Source organism: Oncorhynchus mykiss, chromosome 16, assembly GCF_013265735.2.
Source record: "Oncorhynchus mykiss isolate Arlee chromosome 16, USDA_OmykA_1.1, whole genome shotgun sequence".
Taxonomy (NCBI): domain Eukaryota; kingdom Metazoa; phylum Chordata; class Actinopteri; order Salmoniformes; family Salmonidae; genus Oncorhynchus; species Oncorhynchus mykiss.
The window spans coordinates 15,579,583-15,600,124 of NC_048580.1; the positions used below are offsets into that span (position 1 = coordinate 15,579,583).

Here is a 20,542-nt window from a genome sequence, read left to right on the forward strand (position 1 = left end):
ATTTTATGTGTGTACTAATCAAGTCCTTATTTTCCTTACCAAAGTAATTATGAAAGTTCCACCAATGTGGTTGAACAATGATTGACTAAATTGAGTAAAAGTTACCAGAAACTAGACGCCTCTCACTTCAATCTCACTGAAACAACAGAAGCTTCAAACACACAGACCACACAGCTTATCCCAGTAAACAAAGCATGGATAATGTGTGTGTGTGTGTGTGTGTGTGAGGGGGGGGGGGGGAAACCAAACCCGTCATGGTAATCAGATGCCATTTGTCTCTCATTCTCCGCTTTAAGGAGTGTGACACTTGTGTGGATGACGCAATGAGCTATGTTTGATACCTTGTTTGTATGGCGAGACCATGGGAAAGACAAGTGAGTCACAGACTTAAAACCATCACCCCATGAGTCCAACAGGAGCTAGAGACTACTCCACTGTAGTCTTTGAAGGCGCTTAAAGATAAGGCTAGCGTGCTGCTATGGACACATGCTCTTAGATACTAAAATTAGTGTTACTGCTCAGTTTGGCCACACCGTCTTCTGTGTCTATTTCGGTAGCCACTCTTCCATGCTTAGCTTTTAGGGTCCTTTACCCCGCTGCATTTACCGCATGGAACTCAGAGCTTGAGTAGGTTCAAGGATTTATCTTTGGTTATTTATTTATTCAAAGTCAACTTTTTTCCTGCTTGTAAACTTGTTACTCACTCCTACGATTTTTTTTGCAGGTGCCGTCGATTCATCAGGACTTAAGGATTTTTCCTCATGACCCCCCCCCCCCCCCCGCCTTGATTTGACCCTTACCCCCAACCAAACATGGAATACACGATCAAAAGGTAAAGCCGAATTGTATCTTCATTAATGGTAATAACTGTCCAAAGCATGGAAATGTAAGGGGATGATTGGATCACACAGTCTGGATCGTTTCTTTGTGTGTGGGGTGAAGGGCTCACAATCTGACCCTTCTACCCTAATACCCAAACAAACATATGGCACATGTACACGACAAACATGTCAATATTTACTTTAAATTTTTATGATAGCCATTTGCAAATACATATATATATATTTACCAACTGAAGCTTTTGTCCAAATTGTGCACTTTTATGTCCAAACAATTTAAGTCCAACATTTAAGTCCATGAGTTATGAGGCGGAACTTTGAAGACGATGTTGCTGACACTAAATTTACTGTATATTACTGTACCTTAACTGTATAATACTGAATAGTTACCTTGGGGTTTGATAGGAGGGATAGATAGCCTCTCTACTCTTGTTTCTCCTCTGGTATTAATACACCAACTAGAGGCTGGGAAATCACCCTGCCTCTGTAGCTGGCATCACATTATAAGCACTGGAAAATAGCTTAGTGCTGGCCAAATTCTCCTGGAAAGTGAATGCATTCTCTCATCTCAGTTCCAGTTACATAATAAAGTGTGTTGTTAAATATTGAGGGCAAAAGATTGAAAATGCATGTGTGTGACTGGCAAAGGCACGACGGCTGTACGCAGAGCTCGGCCTACACATGTCTGGGTAACTGCTGTTGATCTTGACATGATCATGAATCGGAATCATGTTTCTTCTTCTGTGCTTTTGAATCCCGTTTTACTCAGAGGGTTAAATTGAATGCAACACTATGGCATATTCTATACATTCGGTACTCTCACTGTGTTTGTGTGTCTATTTATCTTGATCAGCTGCAGCTTCTTTTAAGGAGTTTTGTAGGAACAATAACATTGACCAATATGCCAACGGTTAAGCTCCCAGGTCAGAATATTGAAATGGGTTAATGAGCTATTCTAGACCCTCACCCAGATAGCTAAACTGAGCTAAGCAGCTGCTGCAAAGTGCACTGTGAACAACGACGCGATTTAAAAGCATTCTCAGCGCCCCATGTAAACTTATTCTGCACATAACATGTCTAAAGAGCATCGTGGCGTGTGATTTGCTTATATAAGCTTGACCATCAATCATATTATGAAAATATACACTGCCTGTACAAAACATTAGCAACACATTTACTAATGTTGAGTTGCACCCCCTTTTGCACTCAGAACAGCCTCAATTCATCAGGGCATGGACTCTACAAGGTGTTGAAAGTGTTCCACAAGGATGCTGGCCCACGTTGACTCCAATGCTTCCCACAGTTGTGTCGAGTTGGTTGGATGTTCTTCGGGTGGAGGACCATTCTTGAAACACGCAGGAAACTGTTGAGCGTGAAAAACCCAGCAGTGTTGCAGTTCTTGACACAAACCAGTGCGCCTGGTACCTACTACCATACCCTGTTCAAAGGCACATACATATCTTGTCTTGCCCATTCACCCTCTGAATGGCACACATACACAATCCATGTCTCAATTGTCTCAAGGCTAAAAAAAAATCATTCTTTAACCTGTCTCCTCCCTTTCATCCACACTGATTGAAGTGGATTGAACAGGTGACATCAATAAGGGATCATAGCTTTCACCTGGATTCACCTGGTCAGTCTGTCATGGAAAGAGTTCCTATTGTTCCTAATGTTTTGTCCACTCGGGGGAATATAATAAGTACTGTATATCCATTGTGAAGGTGACCACAGGAGGAAAATAATCCTGCAGCAACAGGAAAAGTGAATTATTGTGTGGTTATAATAATGGACATTTTTGTAGAGTGGAAATGACTAACATTTTAAGCATTTTTAAACCTCAAAAACACCACATGTTTGCATCTCCTGCAATGACAGGGTGATGAAATGAAGATCCTGCACCTGTAGCATGTTCTAACATGCTGTTAACATGCAACCCACATGGTTGTACACAAACCTATGCTGATTTATAGGAATGTTGCAAACAATAACAGTGATTACAATGTGATGGCCTTTTCTGATGATAATGCCTATGTTAGTCTATTAGTCTGTTCGTCCATAGCCTGTTAGTCTATAGCCATTATTATCGGACTATACCAGGGTTCTCCAACCCTGTTCCTGGAGAGCTACCCCCCTGTACATTTTTACTCCAACCCCAGTTGTATCTAACCTGATTCAGCGTATCAACTAGCTAATTATTAGAATTGTGTGTGCTCGGTTAGGGTTGGAGCAAAAACGTACAGGACATTAGCTCTCCAGGAACAGGGTTGGAGAACCCTGATATAGTCAGATAATAATGCCTATAGACTAACATAGTCATACAGGTGTAGGATCTTAATTTGATCACCCAGTTGCAGGATAACTTTTTTTCCAATGCAAGAAATATCACACCTGTGGTGTATTTGAGGTTTAAAAATACTTCTGAAGCTTTTAATTTCACCTTTGAAATTTCAGAATTGATTTGCCCTACCAATTTTTTTTTTTTACTTACAGCAAATGTATCAACCCCTACAAAAATGTCCATTAATTAGTCCACATTTTCTGTTGCTGCAGGACAATTTTCCTGCTGTAGCAAACTGGCTGAAATTAAGATCCTACATCTGTAGGCAGTACAACAGATACACTGTGGTACAGGGCATCAAGGACACCAGCTCCTATAAAATCTCAGTATTTATGAGACACGAGGTCAAAAGTTCTTTATTGTCATGCTGCTCATATCCATGGTCATCCTTGATGTTTAGGAGACAGTGTAGAAGCATCCTCCTTCCCTTGAAATAGCCTGCGGTATGGTATGTGTTTGTCTGTGGTGTACATAGCAATGAGATAGTTCAGCTCACACATATCATGGACACAAAGGACAGAGTGAGATACAGTACATGGTCTACCAAACAATTTATTGTTCTATCAAAATGGACACAGCCCTTTATGTAGTGTTAGGAGGAATCACATAAAAAAAAACTACATCTAGCTTGTAATTTGTAAAAATTATTAGGCTGATGAAAAAACGCTTGCATCTCAGGAATGCATCGACAAACGCCTGGAACTTTCATTGAGCAGATACTCTACATGCTTCAAAGTCAGTCACCATACAATCTGAATAAAGCAATTAAGTGCTGCTGTTTCCTGATTGTGACACTCTACGTATTTCCTTCTTTCCCAGGAAGATGGTAAGCTGACCCAACTAGGGACGCTATAGACTCAACCATCTAAAACCCATTGTCAACCATCAGCCATCACCATGACCTGTGTGGAGAAGCGCCAACACGTGAGCCACCGGAACACCATGCTCCACCACCGCTTCCCCAACGGCTTCACTGAAATCTTCCTGGACGAGACGGACCGAGAGGTCAGCACGCTCACTGACCGAGCCTTCCGGAGCCTGTGCATCGGAGACGAGGCCGTGTACAACGATGAGTTTTCATATGGATTCCCTTTCAGCTGTCACAAGCCCCTAGTGGAGAAGCCCCTGGAAAAGACTAAAGACGCTGGTACAAAGCACCAACTCAATGGTGCCAAAGACACTCAACCCTGGAGGCAGAAGAAGAGCATGTCCAACGTGTTGATTAAAAATAGTGATTTTAAGGACCCTAACGGGGACTCGTTGGATAAGTCGGCCCTCTTCAGCATCGAAAGGGAACTATCAGAATTCTCCTCGGATTGCAAGAACCTCACAGCCAAGAAATCAGACAAAAATGCAAAGTCCTCCAAGACTAAAAATGGCCAATCTATTTTCAAGCTGCGGAAGCTGAATATCAAAAACTTTTTTCTCCACAGCGAGTTCAGCCCGTTCCAATCGTGGAGGGATTTTAACCGCTTTCCGTTAGGTCAAGACGGCATCACCTCCATTCTCCCGGTGGTGGACAACCTCCCTAAATGGTATGACTCCCCGCTATACAAACAACTGACTGAGGCGCATCGAATAGATACACTGCTTGCGGAGGAGACAGAGCAGCAGTGCCAGAAACCAGTCGAACCCCCTCCTCCTCCTCGTCCTCCACCCAAGGTTCTGCCAAAACCCTCTGCCCCCGAGAAGAGGTCTGCGTCGGACACCTCTTCTAAGGGTGAAACCAATGCCCCCTGGAGGAGAAACAGAGCGAGAGCCAAGAGTGCTGTAACTGTCAACCAACCGGGAGTACTTTGCCCTCCCACTGAAACCCCAAAACTGATGGAGGAGATTCCTCTGCTGTATAAAAAGGAAGTCAAGTCGGCAAAGGTGAAAGAAGTGGAGAAGTCGTGCTCTTTGACCTCTACTCCATTCAGCATTTCTCAGCTGATGACACCCGTAATACTGTTCAGACAGGCTACAGACACCTCAGAGATCCTGTCAGCAGTGCTCTCTCCCTCTCTCCTCGATCTCCCCCTCCTAGACATAGAGCATGTGTCGCCAGTCATATCAAGGTCGACCTCCGAGGTCGTCAAACGAGACAGCTACAAATCTATTGCGTCCAGTTTGTTGTTCAACCTCAAGGATAACAGGAAGAGGGTCAAGAGCAGGTACAGCCCGCCAAAGTTCAAAACCGAACAGGCGGATCGTAGCACTCTGTCTCCAAAGCTGCTGGAACAGAGACTACTCAAATATGCAAATGCTCCTTCTGATAGTATAGCCTCTGGCTTCAGTACACCTGCCATTCTAGCCTCCGGTTTAAGCACACCTCCCATTCTATTAGATGGACTGCCTATCTGTAGCCCAGCTGTTTCAGAATCTAGCAATGCTGGTCTTAGGAAATATATAGATTCGGATATATCAGACGATTACTTAATATCCAACTTATTGCAAACCAAAAGAGAGGCTGCGGGTAGCAGGAGCCCTGGGTCGCCCTTCACACACTCAAAGGTGAACAAGCGCTCCCTGACTACGAAACAAACATACCCAACTCTGAACTTGTACAAGAGTCCTGCGGGGCCAGAGATGAAACACTTCTCACCGTCATTGAGTAAGGATACTTTGTCCATTGCCACACCCAACAAAGGACTTTCTCTGAATATTTCAGACAAGACAACGTACCATCCTAGTGCACAAAAGAAAGGGATTTCTCTGAATATACCAGAAAAGCCAGCAAAAGAGATGTTGCAGCAAAAGGAGAAAGACATCGGTGACCAGCCTGTACATACAATAAGGAATACAGCACAGAACAAAGTGGCATCTCCCAATTTACCTGCAGCGCAAAACAAAGTGTCGTCGCCAAATTTAACAACCAACGCTAAACAACCAACAAAAGACACTGTGGAATTGAAGGAAGAACACATCGGTGAACAGACTGTAAATACAAGAGAAGTCATCACAGCTATTAGGGAGACATTAACTACAGCCCAAAATAAAGTGCTGTTCTCGAAAAGAAAAGACCATACCAAAAGGTCAACAAAGGACATGAGCGAGTTAAAGGTCAAATATGCAGTTGAAGAGGTTACGAAAGCCGGTTTGGAAGCAATATTCACCGCTCAAACCAAAATATTATCTCCCAATAGAACAGAAGCTGTAGAAGAATTAACCATGAACAAGAACAACATCGTCAAAACAGAGGCGTCCCAAGAGAAAGATGACAATGCAATTGTAGTCGAGGATAGACATTCACTTCATTCCCTTTCAGTGCCAAGCCACAGACGGATAGAGCGACAGACAACAGGTGAGACATATCCAACTGACAACACACTCACCAACGGATTTGTAGAATGTGCGGAAAAAGAGAAAGAAATGATTTTGTCAGAAAAGGAGAAGGAGCCGGTTAAAAAGCAAGGCAGGTTTAAACACGTATTTTCAGCGAGACAAAACAACTATATTAAAAGCCAAAGATATGCAATGAAGGAGAGTGGCGAGAAAGTGGAAGATGAGGAGGATTTTGAACCTAAAATGGAGGTAAATAATAAGAAAGATGTGGATGAAGAAGTACATTATACAGAGAAGATGGTGCACAAAGAAATGAAAGATAGCGAAAAGAAAGTAAGTGACTTACATGCACTGAAAGAGCTGGAAAAGGCTAGAATGGGTGAACACCTTATCAAGGACAGTGAGAATTTGAACCTCGAACCAGGGATAGATAGGGAGACAAAGGCAAAAAACAATTTAATTTCCAGGGAGCTTAGGAACATCAAAAGGGGCATGCTTTCCATGCGAGGAAACACATTCGCTAAAAAAGAGGTATTTGTGAACAAAGAGAAGGAGCAAACTAAGCATAATGTATTCTCAAAGATAGACAACAACGTTGTTATAAACAAGTCATTGATCAACGACAATTATGACAAGGCTAAAATGGCCCTCGAGGAAATCATATCGGATAGAGAAGAGAAACGTAAAAAGAAAGTCTTAAAGAATAAAGAAGAGGATGTCAATACAGTCCCAGGTGAGAACACTGATGATAGTTGTAATGTTAGAGTCCAAGAGCGTAGACAAGCAAGACAGGAATCTATCAGGACAGCAGCAGAGGAGGAACAAAAGGAGGCGAGAGAGAGGCTCGGAGATCCGAGGGATCATCATCATCATCAGACACAAGAAATCATTACCAAGACTGAGACACAACTTGGTGGAAATCACAGGTTGGGTGCCACAATCTATGCTGAAGAAAAGAAACTCGCAACAAGACCTATCAGGGAGGATCAAGAGACTAGAAACATCATCAATAATGTCAGTGACAAACAAAAATACAATATTAGATCCAGCAAATACTCAGCAGAGGAGAGTGATAGAACTGTTGCTAGACAGTTATCTATTGAAACAAGCGATGACACCTCTACAAATGATGAGGTCGTCAGAGAGGAGAGTCAACCAGACGCACCCGTTCTCAAACCAGAGGCACCACCGAGGAGCAAGAAAGGGAACACTGAAAAAGAGGACAGCACAGAGGAGGAGAAAGAATGTGGGAATGTTATGAATATAATTGAGGAGGATATAAAGAATAGAGAACTTTCAAGAAGGGATAGTACTAATGACACAATTCAACAACAAAGGAACACACGGGCAAGAGGCAAGGTCTCAAACAGGGAGGCCCTTGATGCAAAGATAAAAGCAGAAAGACAAACAGATGCACTTGAAACAGAGACGACGACTGAGCAAGATACGCCAATTATACAAAATAATCCCCAGAAGAAGACTATTCTAGAAGACTATTCTAAACATTCAAGTCATCCCCATGAAACAAATGCCTCTTTTTCACTCAGTGAAGAGAAGGAAAAGGAAAGGAAGGCTTTATTAAATGAAAGCCAAACTAATAAACTTCCTGTAAGGGAGCCCAAAGCAGAACAAACACCAAACAATATGGAACAACAGGAACAACCCTGTGTAAGAAGGAAGGCCCCTTTAAAACCAGGCAAAGATCATTCAAAACCTTCAAACCAAGTAAACATCACTACTGAGGATGAATCACTAATGGAAAAAGAGACCATGAAAAAGAGCCAAGCAACTGAAGAGTCAAACAAATCAGTTAAGATTAGTGAAGATATTGCAAATGTTGATGAAGATATTAGAGAACTAGTGTCTCCGTTGTCAAATAGCAGTAGTATAAATCAAAGTCAACAGGATCAAACCAGTATGTCCTCGAAGTCATCATATTTCTCTGTCGCGAGTTCATTGCAAAGAAACAACGAAACTGACTCAAACATCTATCACTCTTTGGAGAATTTGATTGCTGAATTAGAGGAGGTTGAGGAAGGAGTAGAGGATGTGGCAGAACGTGTGAGATGGGATTTGGAGTCTAAGATAGAAGTGGAGTATTACTCGGTAAGTGATCATGAAAATGAGGAAGTTGGAGTTAAGCCAGTAATCCCTTCCAGGCGAGATAGGGAAACATCCCGGAAGGATGACAACGAGTCAAGAGCCAGAGAGATTGACAAAATTGGATGGCTCCAGAGCCCCATGGACAACACAAACAGTCAAACGCCAACATCTCAGTCCAACGCCTCTTCACCAGTTCTGGGGAAACCGGCTCTATTCAAAGTGAAAGACAACACCTTCAAGCATCATGTCTCACCTGTAACCAAGACAGTGAAACAGGTTCTGCACAAGACAAACCATGACCCAGCGGAACGTGCACCGTGGTCACCTAGGGAAAGCTTGAGTGGCTCTGAGAGGAGCGAGGAAGATCCTTTCAATCATCTTAAAGAGTCTATTGAAATACCGTCACCCTATAATGTCGCCACCACACCAGACAAACACTTCAAACCCAAAGAGACGGCATCTCCCCACTCTCCACAGTCACCGCTGTCTCCCTCAAAACTAGCCCCCGAACACAGTCAGAAAGACAAACGTGCGCCATGGTCACCCAGGGAGTGCTTGAGTGGCTCTGAGAGGGGCGAGAAAGATCATCTTGATATCCCTGAACCCCATGCTGCTGCCACCACACCAGACAAACACCTCAAACCCAAAGAGGTTCAATCTCACCACGCTACACACTCCCCACTGTCTCCCACAAAACTGACCCCCGAAAACACCCCCAAAAGCCAACAATATGGGTCTTTCCTCACTGTCCCTCAGGAAGATTACATACATTTGGGGGTGAGTCCATCATCAGAAGGGGGGACAAGCACAGTGGATACATCTGATAACAACCCAGAGGACTCCAAGGTGCAGTCTGGGTCAGTCTGCAGCGGGAATGACACCCAAGGCCCCGGCAGACCCCCCGTGGTCCCTCCCAAGTCAGAGAAGGCCCTCCTCAAAGCCATGAAGCTGACCACCAGAAGGATCCGAAAGGAGGAGAAGGGAAGTCAACCACACAAGAGCCGCAGCAGTAGAAGTGATAAAAACAAGATTGATAAATCATCGGAGCATAAAAATAGTAGCAGTGATAGTATTGACAAGCATTGTAGTAGTAAGAAGCAACATCAGGAAAGGACTGAACACATCAGCCATAGCAGTGAAAAGCACAGCCGTGGTGAATCGGAGCATCAAGGCCGTAGTAGTGAAAAGCCCAGGCAGGATGAATCAGAGCGTCAAGCCTATAAGAGTGAGAAGCACCACAATGGTGTACCTGAACATCAGAGCCATGCTAATGAGAAGCCCCCGACAGAAAAAAAAGAGCACAGCAGTCATAGTAGTGAGAAACACAGGCAAGGACGCAGCATTGACGAACAGAGGCATGGTGAATCAGAGCATCAAGGCCGTAAGAGTGACAAGCAAAGTCCTGGTGATTCCAAGCGTGAGGGCCGTAGTAGTGAGAAACACGGCCGAGGGATGCAAGAAAAGAGATTCCGCAGCAGCGACAGAGCTGTCAGTGAGAATAAAAGGCAAAACAGTGAGAGATCCACAAGTGAGAGAACCCCGCGTCATAGAGCTCAGAGCATGGATGGACACATCGGTGATAAAGTGGAACAGAGAATTCGTAGTAGTGAGACATCTCATAGGGACAGACCAGTACCGAGGAGTCAGCGTATTGAGAAGTCCATTAGGGAGGAGCTGTCTCAGAGGGGCAGAGCCCAAGAGAGATCCAACAGAGAGAAACCAGAGAATTGGAACCATAGTGTTGATTCCTATGCCAGTGACGTTATAGACTTGACATCACCTCACCCTAATCTATCCCGCCAGTCCAGTTACACCAGCCAGTTCTCTCGTCAGTCCAGCATCGAGCACGGTTACGCCTCCTACCCAATGACCCAACGGAAGTTGCTGCAGGATCCAGACTCGGGGCAGTACTTCGTAGTTGACATGTCCGTCCAGGTCCAAACGAAGACCTTCTTTGATCCCAAAACTGGGAATTACGTGCAGTTACCTGTTCAGCCTCCTGAGGGCCCTGTGTCTCAGGCTTCCACCATGGAGGTGATAACCGCACCAATGGTACTCTACCACGGTTCCTTTGTCCCAGTGCCTGTCTCATCCATCCCATCGCAGAAATCCACTGTCCCCGCCTCACAGTTGGACCAGGAAGACTTTGAACAAAGGCTGGAAAGGCAGAGGTATAAACACACAAACGATAGTCATCGCTACCTAGAGCCAGTGAACGGCTCCCAAGATCACATGCTAGGGGAGTTCTTAGGCACTGAGGATCTTTATGACTGTATGAGTTGATAGGGCTTTTATCAACTTTGTGAGAAACGTTTTAACAGAGTTGAAGTGGAGTGTTCATTTGCATTTTTGAATTTGTGGTTTATATGAGCTACTTTAGACTTAATATAAAATTGGCATTTGGGAGTGTCTGACTTCAGGGATTCATGTACGATAAATATGTGATTTGTAATGTTATTGATGGAAAATGACAGCTTAAAGAGAAAGGACATGGGTGTTCCGTGTTAATATGTATTTTCACACGCAGACATGAAGTTTGGTTATGCATTTTTATGTATTGTTTTGTTATTTTATTGATATGTAAAGTTCTGCTTTTTTTTTTAGACTTTTTCCACAAGCAGTTTGCCCTCACATAAACACAATTTAGTCAGATTTTTATTTATTTATTTAAACATAAAGATACATTGTGTTTTAATCTACGTTTCAGTAGTCAATATCAGTCAACATGCAACTGAATATTGAAAGTCGCACATTACGTTTCATACTAATATCTAAATGCTTGAAATACCATTAATGTACTTGGCAATGATTTATGCTTTGTAAAATAATTGGAGATACTTGGAAATATGTTTGGCAGTATTTTGCATCGAATGGCTAGAAAAAGCAGGTCTACATTTTGTTTTTGTAAATCATTCCAATAAAAAAAAGATCTGAAGAACTAGAGTTATCCTTTGCTGTTATTTCATAATCTTGAGCTTGTTAAAATATGAAGTGATTTTTATCCACTTATAAAAAGGCCTACCTTTTCATAGGTAGGCCTACCAACACATGATGATTAGGCCTAAACTGCATTTATACACCATATTGTAATGCTTTTTCTTCTTTTTTTTCATTCCAATTCATGGTGAGAGATCATATACAAGTGGTTCCAAACTTTTTTTTAAATCGCGACGCCACCATGTAAAAAAAGTAATGTAATAAACGGCCACCTTTTTTAATTGGGACTATGCCAGTCTATTACAAATCAGTCTGATGGTATTTCTGTACTTCTGTACAGTATTTTCATCTGAAAGAAATATGGTTTCAAGTGACTGAAATGCATCAGAAAGGTATTGGGAAGTTCAGAAGATCATCAGGCAATGATGTTGTATGATTTTCTGTGTAGAAAACAACATCATCATTGATTATTTTATTCCCCCCCCCCCCCCAGTCTGATTTAGCACCTGGTCTTGTTCAAATGTTCTGATGAGACTTGGGGGCGTTGTAGAAGAGTCTTATCTTTCAATGATGGGGGTCACAATATTTTCAAGCTTAAACCGTTCAAAAGTTAGAATCACATTTGTAGGAAGAAAACAAACCCTTGCGTTTATTACAACCACAGTTTCACTTGCTTGTTTGGGAATGCTGTCTTATACCATGCATGAGATTGACTTTTTTTTATGTGAATCTCAGCCCTCTGGCATCATCTAGTGTGTATTCTTTGTTACACTGAAGAGGGAAATAACAACTGTAGTGTATGATTTAGTGTATGATATTGCAAACAAACAAACAAAAAAAAAAGATAAAAACAAATTATTCATAGGCTTACACGATTTAGTTAATTGGGACATCAGAAATACAGTTGGAAGTTTACATACACCTTAGGCAAATACATTTAAACTCAGTTCTTCACAATTCCTGACATGTAATCCTAGTAAAAACCTCTTAGGTCAGTTAGGATCACCACTTTATTTTAAGTATGTGAAATGTCAGAATAATAGTAGAGAGAAGGATTTATTTCAGCATTTCTATCTTTCATCACATTCCCAGTGGGTCAGAAGTTTACATACACTCAATTAGTATTTGATTGGCATTGCCTTTAAATGGTTTAACTTGGGTCAAACGTTTTGGGTAGCCTTCCACAAGCTTCCCACAATAAGTTGGGTGAATTTTGGCCCATTCATCCTGACAGAGCTGGTGTAACTGAGTCAGGATTGTAGGCCTCCTTGCTCGCACACACTTTTTCAGTTCTGCCCACAAATGTTCTATAGGACTGAGGTCAGGGCTTTGTGATGGCCACTCCAATACATTGACTTTGTTGTCCTTTAGCCATTTTGCCACAACTTTGGAAGTATGCTTGGTGTCATTGTCCATTTGGAAGACCCATTTGCGACCAAGCTTTAACTTCCTGACTGATGTCTTTAGATGTTGCTTCAATGTATCCACATAAATGTCCGATCTCATGATGCCATCTATTTTGTGAAGTGCCCCAGTCCCTCCTGCAGCAAAGCACCCCCACAACATGATGCTGCCACCATCGTGCTTCACGGTGGGGATGGTGTTCTTTGGCTTGCAAGCCTCCCCCTTTTTCCTCCAAACATAACGAAGGTCATTATGGCCAAATAGTTATATTTTTGTTTCATCAGACCAGGGAACATTTCTCCAAAAAGTACAATCTTTGTCCCCATGTGCAGTTGCAAACCGTAGTCTGGCTTTTTTTATGGTGGTTTTGGACCAGTGGCTTCTTCCTTGCTAAACGGCCTTTCAGGTTATGTCGATATAGGACTTGTATTACTGTGGATATAGATACTTTTGTACCTGTTTCCTCCAGCATCTTCACAAGATTCTTTCTTCTTGTTCTGGAATTGATTTGCACTTTTCGCACCAAAGTACGTTTACCAAAGTACGTTTATTGTTTGTACAGATGAACGTGGTACCTTTGGAAATTGCTCCCAAGGATGACCCAGACTTGTGGAGATCTACAATTTTTTTTTCTGAGGTCTTTTTTCTTTTGATCTTCCCATAATGTCAAGCAAAGAGGCAGTGGGTTTGAAGGTAGGACTTGAAATACATCCACAGGTACACTTCCAATTGACTTAGATGTCAATTAGCCTATCATATGCTTCTAAAGCCATGACATCATTTTCTGGAATTTTCCAAGCTGTTTATTAAAGGCACAGTCAATTTAGTGTATGTCAACTTCTGACCAACTGGAATTGTGATACAGTGAATTATAAGTGAAATAATCTGCCTGTAAACAATTGTTGAAAAAATGACTTGTGTCATGCACAAGATCAGCTTCCTGGCTGATGTTTTGGTCACTTTTGAATGGTGGTGCTTTCACTCTAGTGGTAGCATGAGATGGAGTCTACAACCCACACAAGTGGCTCAGGTAGTGCAGCTCATCCAGGATGGGACATCAATGCGAGCTGTGGCAAGAAGGTTTGCTGTGTCTGTCAGCGTAGTGTCCAGAGCATGGAGGCGCTACCAGGAGACAGGCCAGTACATCAGGAGACGTGGAGGAGGCCGTAGGAGGGCAACAACCCAGCAGCAGAACCGCTACCTCCGCCTTTGTGCAAGGAGGAGCAGGAGGAGCACTGCTAGAGCCCTGCAAAATGACCTCCATCAGGCCACAAATGTGCATGTGTCTTCTCAAACGGTCAGAAACAGATTCCATGAGGGTGGTATGAGGGCCCGACGTCCATAGGTGGGGGTTGTGCTTACAGCCCAACACTGTGCAGGACGTTTGGCATTTGCCAGAGAACACCAAGATTGACAAATTCGCCACTGGTGCCCTGTGCTCTTCACAGATGAAAGCAGGTTCACACTGAGCACGTGACAGACGTGACAGAGTCTGGAGACGCCGTGGAGAACGTTCTGCTGCCTCCAGCATGACCAGTTTGGCGGTGGGTCAGTCATGGTGTGGGGTGACATTTCTTTGGGGGGCCGCACAGCCCTCCATGTGCTCGCCAGAGGTAGCCTGACTGCCATTAGGTACCGAGATTAGATCCTCAGACCCCTTGTGAGACCATATGCTGGTGCGGTTTGCCCTGGGTTCCTCCTAATGCAAGACAATGCTAGACCTCATGTGGCTGGAGTGTGTCAGCAGTTCCTGCAAGAGGAAGGCATTGATGCTATGGACTGGCCCGCCCGTTCCCCAGACCTGAATCAAATTGAGCACATCTGGGACATCATGTCTCGCTCCATCCACCAGACTATCCAGGAGTTGGCGGATGCTTTAGTCCAGGTCTGGGAGGAGATCCCTCAGGAGACCATCCGCCACCTCATCAGGAGCATGCCCAGGCGTTGTAAGGAGGTCATACAGGCACGTGGAGGCCACACACACTACTGAGCCTCATTTTGACTTGTTTTAAGGACATTACATCAAAGTTGGATTAGCCTGTAGTGTGGTTTTCCACTTTAATTTTGAGTGTGACTCCAAATCCAGACCTCCATAGGTTGATAAATTTGATTTCCATTGATAATTTTTGTGTGATTTTGTTGTCAGCACATTCAACTATGTAAAGAAAAAAGTATTTAATAAGAATATTTCATTCATTCAGATCTAGGATGTATTATTTTAGTGTTCCCTTTATTTTTTTGAGCAGTGTATATAAAGCCCTATTACTAGGCTATTCAAAAACAAATTCACAAAAATGGAATGCTAGATCTGAATGTGTTTAATTTAGGCTAAACCAATTATGTACGTTGTATTGTATAACAGCACAATCATTGTTTTCATTCAGCGGGTTTTTTCAGGCTTGGGCTCATGTATAGACCTATGCTTATGCGTAAGCATTTGAATTAATCATCACCTTAGAAAGCACTCTCCGTTTGATTGTTAGGCTTTGAAACAGCATTCACATTGACCATGTTTTCCACTCAGCTTCAACCTATTGTTGAACTTCTTTCTTCAAATTGATCATTCACAGTAAGGTGAGTTTTAAAAGCGAATCAAATGAACTCAAATTGTATTTGTCACTGGTGAAGACCGTACTGTGAAATGCTTACTTATAAGCATTTAACCAACAACACAGTTTTAAGAAAATATTGTTAAGAATATATTCACCGAATAAACTAAAGTATAAATATATATATATATATATATATATATATATATATATATATATATATAAAAAGTGACAACAAAATAACAATAATGAGGCTATATACAGGGGTACTGGTACCGAGTCAATGTGCGGGGGTACAGGTTAGTCGAGGTTATTTGTACATGTAGGTCGGGGTAAAGTAACAATGCATTGACAATAAACAATGAGTAGCAGCAGTGTAAAGAAAAGCGGGGGATCAATGCAAATAGTCCGGGTGGCCATTTGATTAATTGTTTAGCAGTTATTGAGCCTTCTACCGCTTGCTGTGCGGTAGCAGAGAGAACAGTCTATGACTTGTGTGACTGGAATCTTTGAAAGAAATGTGGGCCATCCTCTGACACCTCATAGTATATAGGTCTTGGATGGCAGGAAGCTTGGCCCCAGTGATGTACTGGGCTGTACGCACTACCCTCTGTAGCACCTTACGGATGCCAAGCGGTTGCCATACCAGGCGGTGATGCAATCGGTCAGGATGCTCTTGATGGTGCAACTGTAGAACTTTTGAGTGTCTGGGGACCCATGCAAAATCTTTTCAGTCTCCAAAGGGGGAAAAGGCATTGTCGCGCCTTCTTCACAACTGTGTTCGTGTGTGTTGACTACTTTAAGTACTTTGGGATTTGGTGCTTCCAACTTGCGACCAAGTTGGAAGCACAGCATCGTCTAGAATGTCATTGTATGCTGTAGCGTTAAGATTTCCTATCACTGGAACTAAGGGGCCTAGCCCGAACCATGAAAAACAGCTCCAGAACATTATTCCTTCTCCACCAAAATTATAGTGGTCAATATACATTTGGGCAGGTAGCATTCTCCTGGCATCCACCAAACCCAGATTCATCAGTCGGATTACCAGATGGTGGAGCCTGATTCATCACTTTTTTATTTTTTCTTATTTCTATTTTTATTTTGTTTTTGTTCTACTTTAGTTTATTTTATACTATCATATTTTTTACTACTGATATTGATCACTGCATTGTTGGGAAAAAGCTAGCATGAAAGGCCTTTCACTGTAAGTGTGCACGTGACAATAAAATTTGAAACTTGAAAACGTGTAGTTTACCAATAACAACCTCATCTTGTTGACAACCATGACACTAAAATAGTTTGATAATTCATGCGCTTTGTTAGTATTGCCAGCATTTCTGACAATGGCAATACTTTTTATTCATTAAAGGGTTTTCTTTCACGGCAATTGCACCACACGGACGCTTCATTTCAGCACCTTGGTCAGCTCCACAGGGACTTCCATTACTGCTTGTGCCCGGCCTCAAAGCGTAATCAAATATCAATCTAAACATGTTAAATTGCAACGAGCGATTTTTATTTCTCAAAAATAACGTCCATTTATGCATGAATCACTGGACATACTGTAATTCAGGCAACATTTCTGAAACTCGTGGGAAATGTTCCCGGAGTGCAGCTGGCAATCGCACTGTAGTCAATGACAGCCACAGCTGACTGCCACCATATCGTCATACTGTTTAAGAACTACGTTTTCCTCGTCGTCAAAATAGAGAAGGCTGATGGACTGGAGTTTGTCAGGCACGCAGCATGGTGTATTCACGTCGTTGGAGAGCTTTAGTGCATGCATGATGGACTGCACAGTGGCATGATTCGTGGCGCGGAGACTCTCTCCGAGTGGGAACGGGCAGGAGCCCTTGCAGTGGTAAGCGTTGTACCCCCGTGGAGAGATGATCCAGCCTGCCCAGCCGATCTCCTCGAAGTCCACAAAGAGGGGGATACGCTGGCAGGACATGGGGCGGCTGCGGTGATAACTTGGGGCTGCGCGCCTCCTTCTGCTCCCGCTGTCTTGACGCAATACCTTCGCAGGACTGTCATGTGCGGTGGCGTGGCTGACATGTCCTACAAAAATGTACATGAGAAATGAATATATCAGTATTTCAATAATTATCGACAGTTAGGCATACAACTGCAAACCTCCACCATTCACATAATATAATTTGATCATTGACAGCCCATTAATATGCTTGTAGAAATGTTCGTACTACATGTTCTATGATGAACAAAGTCCAATTCATGGCCTACAATCAGATAAACGTTTATTTTCAACGTTTAATTCTCCCCGTTTGTATCTTTCAGTCCTGCAAGTAGTCATACTGTTGGCCCATTATTCGATTTAAACATCCCGCCCACCAGGCCTACTTGTTAAACAAAATATATTTCTCTGCGCAATTGAGTTAGTATAAAATAATATAATGTCCCTTTTTTTAACATGAGAAAAAAGAAGGAACTCGCACACTGCTCTTGACAGTATCACTGCTCTTTAATAAGCTTCACGTATCGGCCTCACGGCCTTCGTCAGAGCTTTTTCTCATTTTATTCAACTGTTACCATGCACCTGCAAAAAAAGATAGCTCAGATGTGCGAGGGCCTTTTGAATTTTGAATACATTTTTTTTAACATACAATATAGCTCAGTATTTGAGTTATTAATTTTATACAGGCATTTTTGCTCAAGGCTGTTATTCATGTCGCACCCCAATGTACACCTGGTGCGCCTCAGACGTACTGCCAGGCATACAGCTGGAGGAACTACACCGAGTAAACTCTACCGAGGAGCCCATGTCTTAGGACGAGAGAATGATAACTATTCATCCGAAGCAACAGAAACTATATTCATCAACCTTGTTATCCATATTTTTTGTCTGTTTTTACATGAAAAGTAGAAAAATAAAACGTTGAAAAGAGTTCTCTCGATGTATTTTTTTGACAACTATGAGTTTGGAGGTCTGAGGCCTTGTACAAGATTCTACTGTTATTCTGTCTGAATATAAAAAAACTGAAATTCTGACCCTGCTAGTTTACCTTGATTTAGTGACTGATTAGTGGTCGAGCCTCTTCCGTCGTCTGAGAATATAACCAGGAAAGCATTCTCCGTAGGTGATTCTCCCTGTCTCTCTGAAGACTGCAGGACTGACTTAATCCATTTCCCCGATGGCAGAGTAGTAACCACCAGAATACCATTATTCTCCTCACTGTTGCGAATCCAGTTGGACACCTTTCATTTGGGAAAACAAATGATGCGATTAAAATATAGAAAGGGTGATGTTGAAATATGGTGTGCAGTGATAAAACGTGAACAGATCGTACTGTTTGTGTGACGTTGAAGACTTCCCATCCCTGAGTGTATAAAGGCAACAGTCTTGACGTGATTAGATTCCCTCTCCAAGGTTTTACTCTGTTGTCCAACACCTCATATAGGTCCACCTGCGCGCGCAAAGCATGCGTTAGGCTAAACAGTACAATAATTATATCGAGTTATCTCAACACACTTAAAAGTATTTATTTCCAACTAACCTTGTAGAAATGGGGTCCATATGCCTGCCCAAGGAAAAGTCGTTGTTTTTGCCTGAACCAGCGAAATTCTGCTTTGATCATTCTCTCATCTCTGGCAAATGAGGACAAATTGAAGAAATGAAACCTTCCACCGGCATGTCCTGCATAAATATATCAAGAATTGTGTTAAAATAAAAAGTCTGAAAGTTTTCCCATTAAGATAACATAAAAATGTTGTACATTATCTTCAAACATGCTTGGTCACAAAAGTTTGTGCGTATTATGCGCTTGGACTCACCTCTGTCCTCGAAGCTCCGCACCACATTGCCCTCTAGTTTCTCCGAGTTCCTGGGGTATCCATTGGAGTCCGCCACTGAGTTGAACAAGTCCAGCATAAACTGAGGTGCCTTTCTATGAGGCACTGAAGAGATCTCAGGCAAATCCTTCGGATTGAACAATTCGTCCATCTTCTCAGCCGACTTTGTTATATCCAAACGGTTCTCTTTCCAAACAGTTTCTTTGGATTCTTCGTCATAAGAGATAGTGAACATGGACACGGTTCTTAGCGGTAATGTGAGGACTAGCCAGACGAGTAGACCCTGTAATATCATGCTAGCGATAGCCTAATGAGCCCGACTGGTTATGGGTCAGTGGTTCGGCTATCACCGCCTTTGGTAGGAGCAAGCGCCCCTGTCCTGAGGGTGATGGTCGAATGGACCATTTAAAGGTCTACGAATTCATATAGCGGATTTAAATACGGAAGTAGCACCCCCTCAGACAAACAATGAATCATTTGACCTACAAATTGCAGGTTGGCCCAAATAAGAGGGTTACCTTAACTATTCGCCTGATCCAACCTCTCTCCCCTTCACAAAAGATAGATTATTCAATTGTTATAAATCTAATTTTAAATGGTGAACTTGACATGACATTATCGTAAATCACTATGCCTACTGATATGTCAAATACTACCTTAATCTTAACCTGAAGACATCATATGGTTTACATTTGAGTTTTCAAGCATAGATATAAAAAAAAAAACGTTATGCTTAACAAAAAGACCAATGACGCACGTCCTCACATCATGAACTAGAAGACAAACGTTTTTCTCAGTTTATCCTCTTTTAAAAAAATCTATAGTGTGTTATCCGTTATCTGTATGAGGCCAGTTGGTCCCCAAAGGAACGCACACACAAACCTATGACGCAAATGAAAACTGAGGTTTACTTGTTGTTACGGGGAGTTTCCGTCTCTGTTGGGCGTTGTTTATTGAATGACTCACAGGATTAAATGCTAATGAATGGAGGTGTCACCAAATCCAATAATTTGTGTATTCGCATTTTAAATTAATCAGGGATTATCTTCAATCAAGGGTGAGAACACATTCCTAAAATCGTCTCATTGATCAATGTGGCTTCAATTTATAATGAATTGAATCAAATGATGATCCCCTCATTTGGAGGCAATTACTCGATCACTGTCTTGTTATTTTACGCACGTGAGCCCGATGGCCAGATGACATATCACTGTATGCGAATTTATTACACTGTGGATGTGTCCCTCATTTTACTGTGTGCATATTTTCCATTATACATATCGATTATAATACTGAGG

At 42.4% G+C, this 20,542-nt stretch overlaps 2 protein-coding genes across 3 annotated transcripts; one reads left to right on the forward strand and one right to left on the reverse strand.

Moving 5' to 3' along the window:
* The first annotated feature begins 385 nt into the window (after window positions 1-385).
* Window positions 386-11,478, forward strand: LOC110491443. Of its 2 annotated transcripts, none has more exons than XM_036946291.1 (3): window positions 386-627; window positions 725-832; window positions 4,000-11,478. In XM_036946291.1, the coding sequence occupies exon 3, from the start codon at window positions 4,078-4,080 to the stop codon at window positions 10,828-10,830; it is 6,753 nt and encodes a 2,250-aa protein (XP_036802186.1). In that variant the 5' UTR covers window positions 386-627; window positions 725-832; window positions 4,000-4,077; the 3' UTR covers window positions 10,831-11,478. The 2 variants fall into 2 exon arrangements, with proteins under 2 accessions (XP_036802186.1, XP_036802187.1); XM_036946292.1 differs by having other exon boundaries at window positions 4,004-11,478.
* Window positions 11,479-16,931: 5,453 nt separating this feature from the next.
* On the reverse strand, window positions 16,932-19,772 carry LOC110491444 (bone morphogenetic protein 2-like). Its single transcript, XM_021564905.2, has 5 exons — window positions 19,227-19,772; window positions 18,950-19,089; window positions 18,743-18,859; window positions 18,458-18,650; window positions 16,932-17,495 (listed from the first exon to the last, which is right to left on the reverse strand). The coding sequence occupies exons 1-5, from the start codon at window positions 19,537-19,539 to the stop codon at window positions 17,071-17,073; spliced, it is 1,188 nt and encodes a 395-aa protein (XP_021420580.2). The 5' UTR covers window positions 19,540-19,772; the 3' UTR covers window positions 16,932-17,070.
* Between the last annotated feature and the right edge of the window lie 770 nt (window positions 19,773-20,542).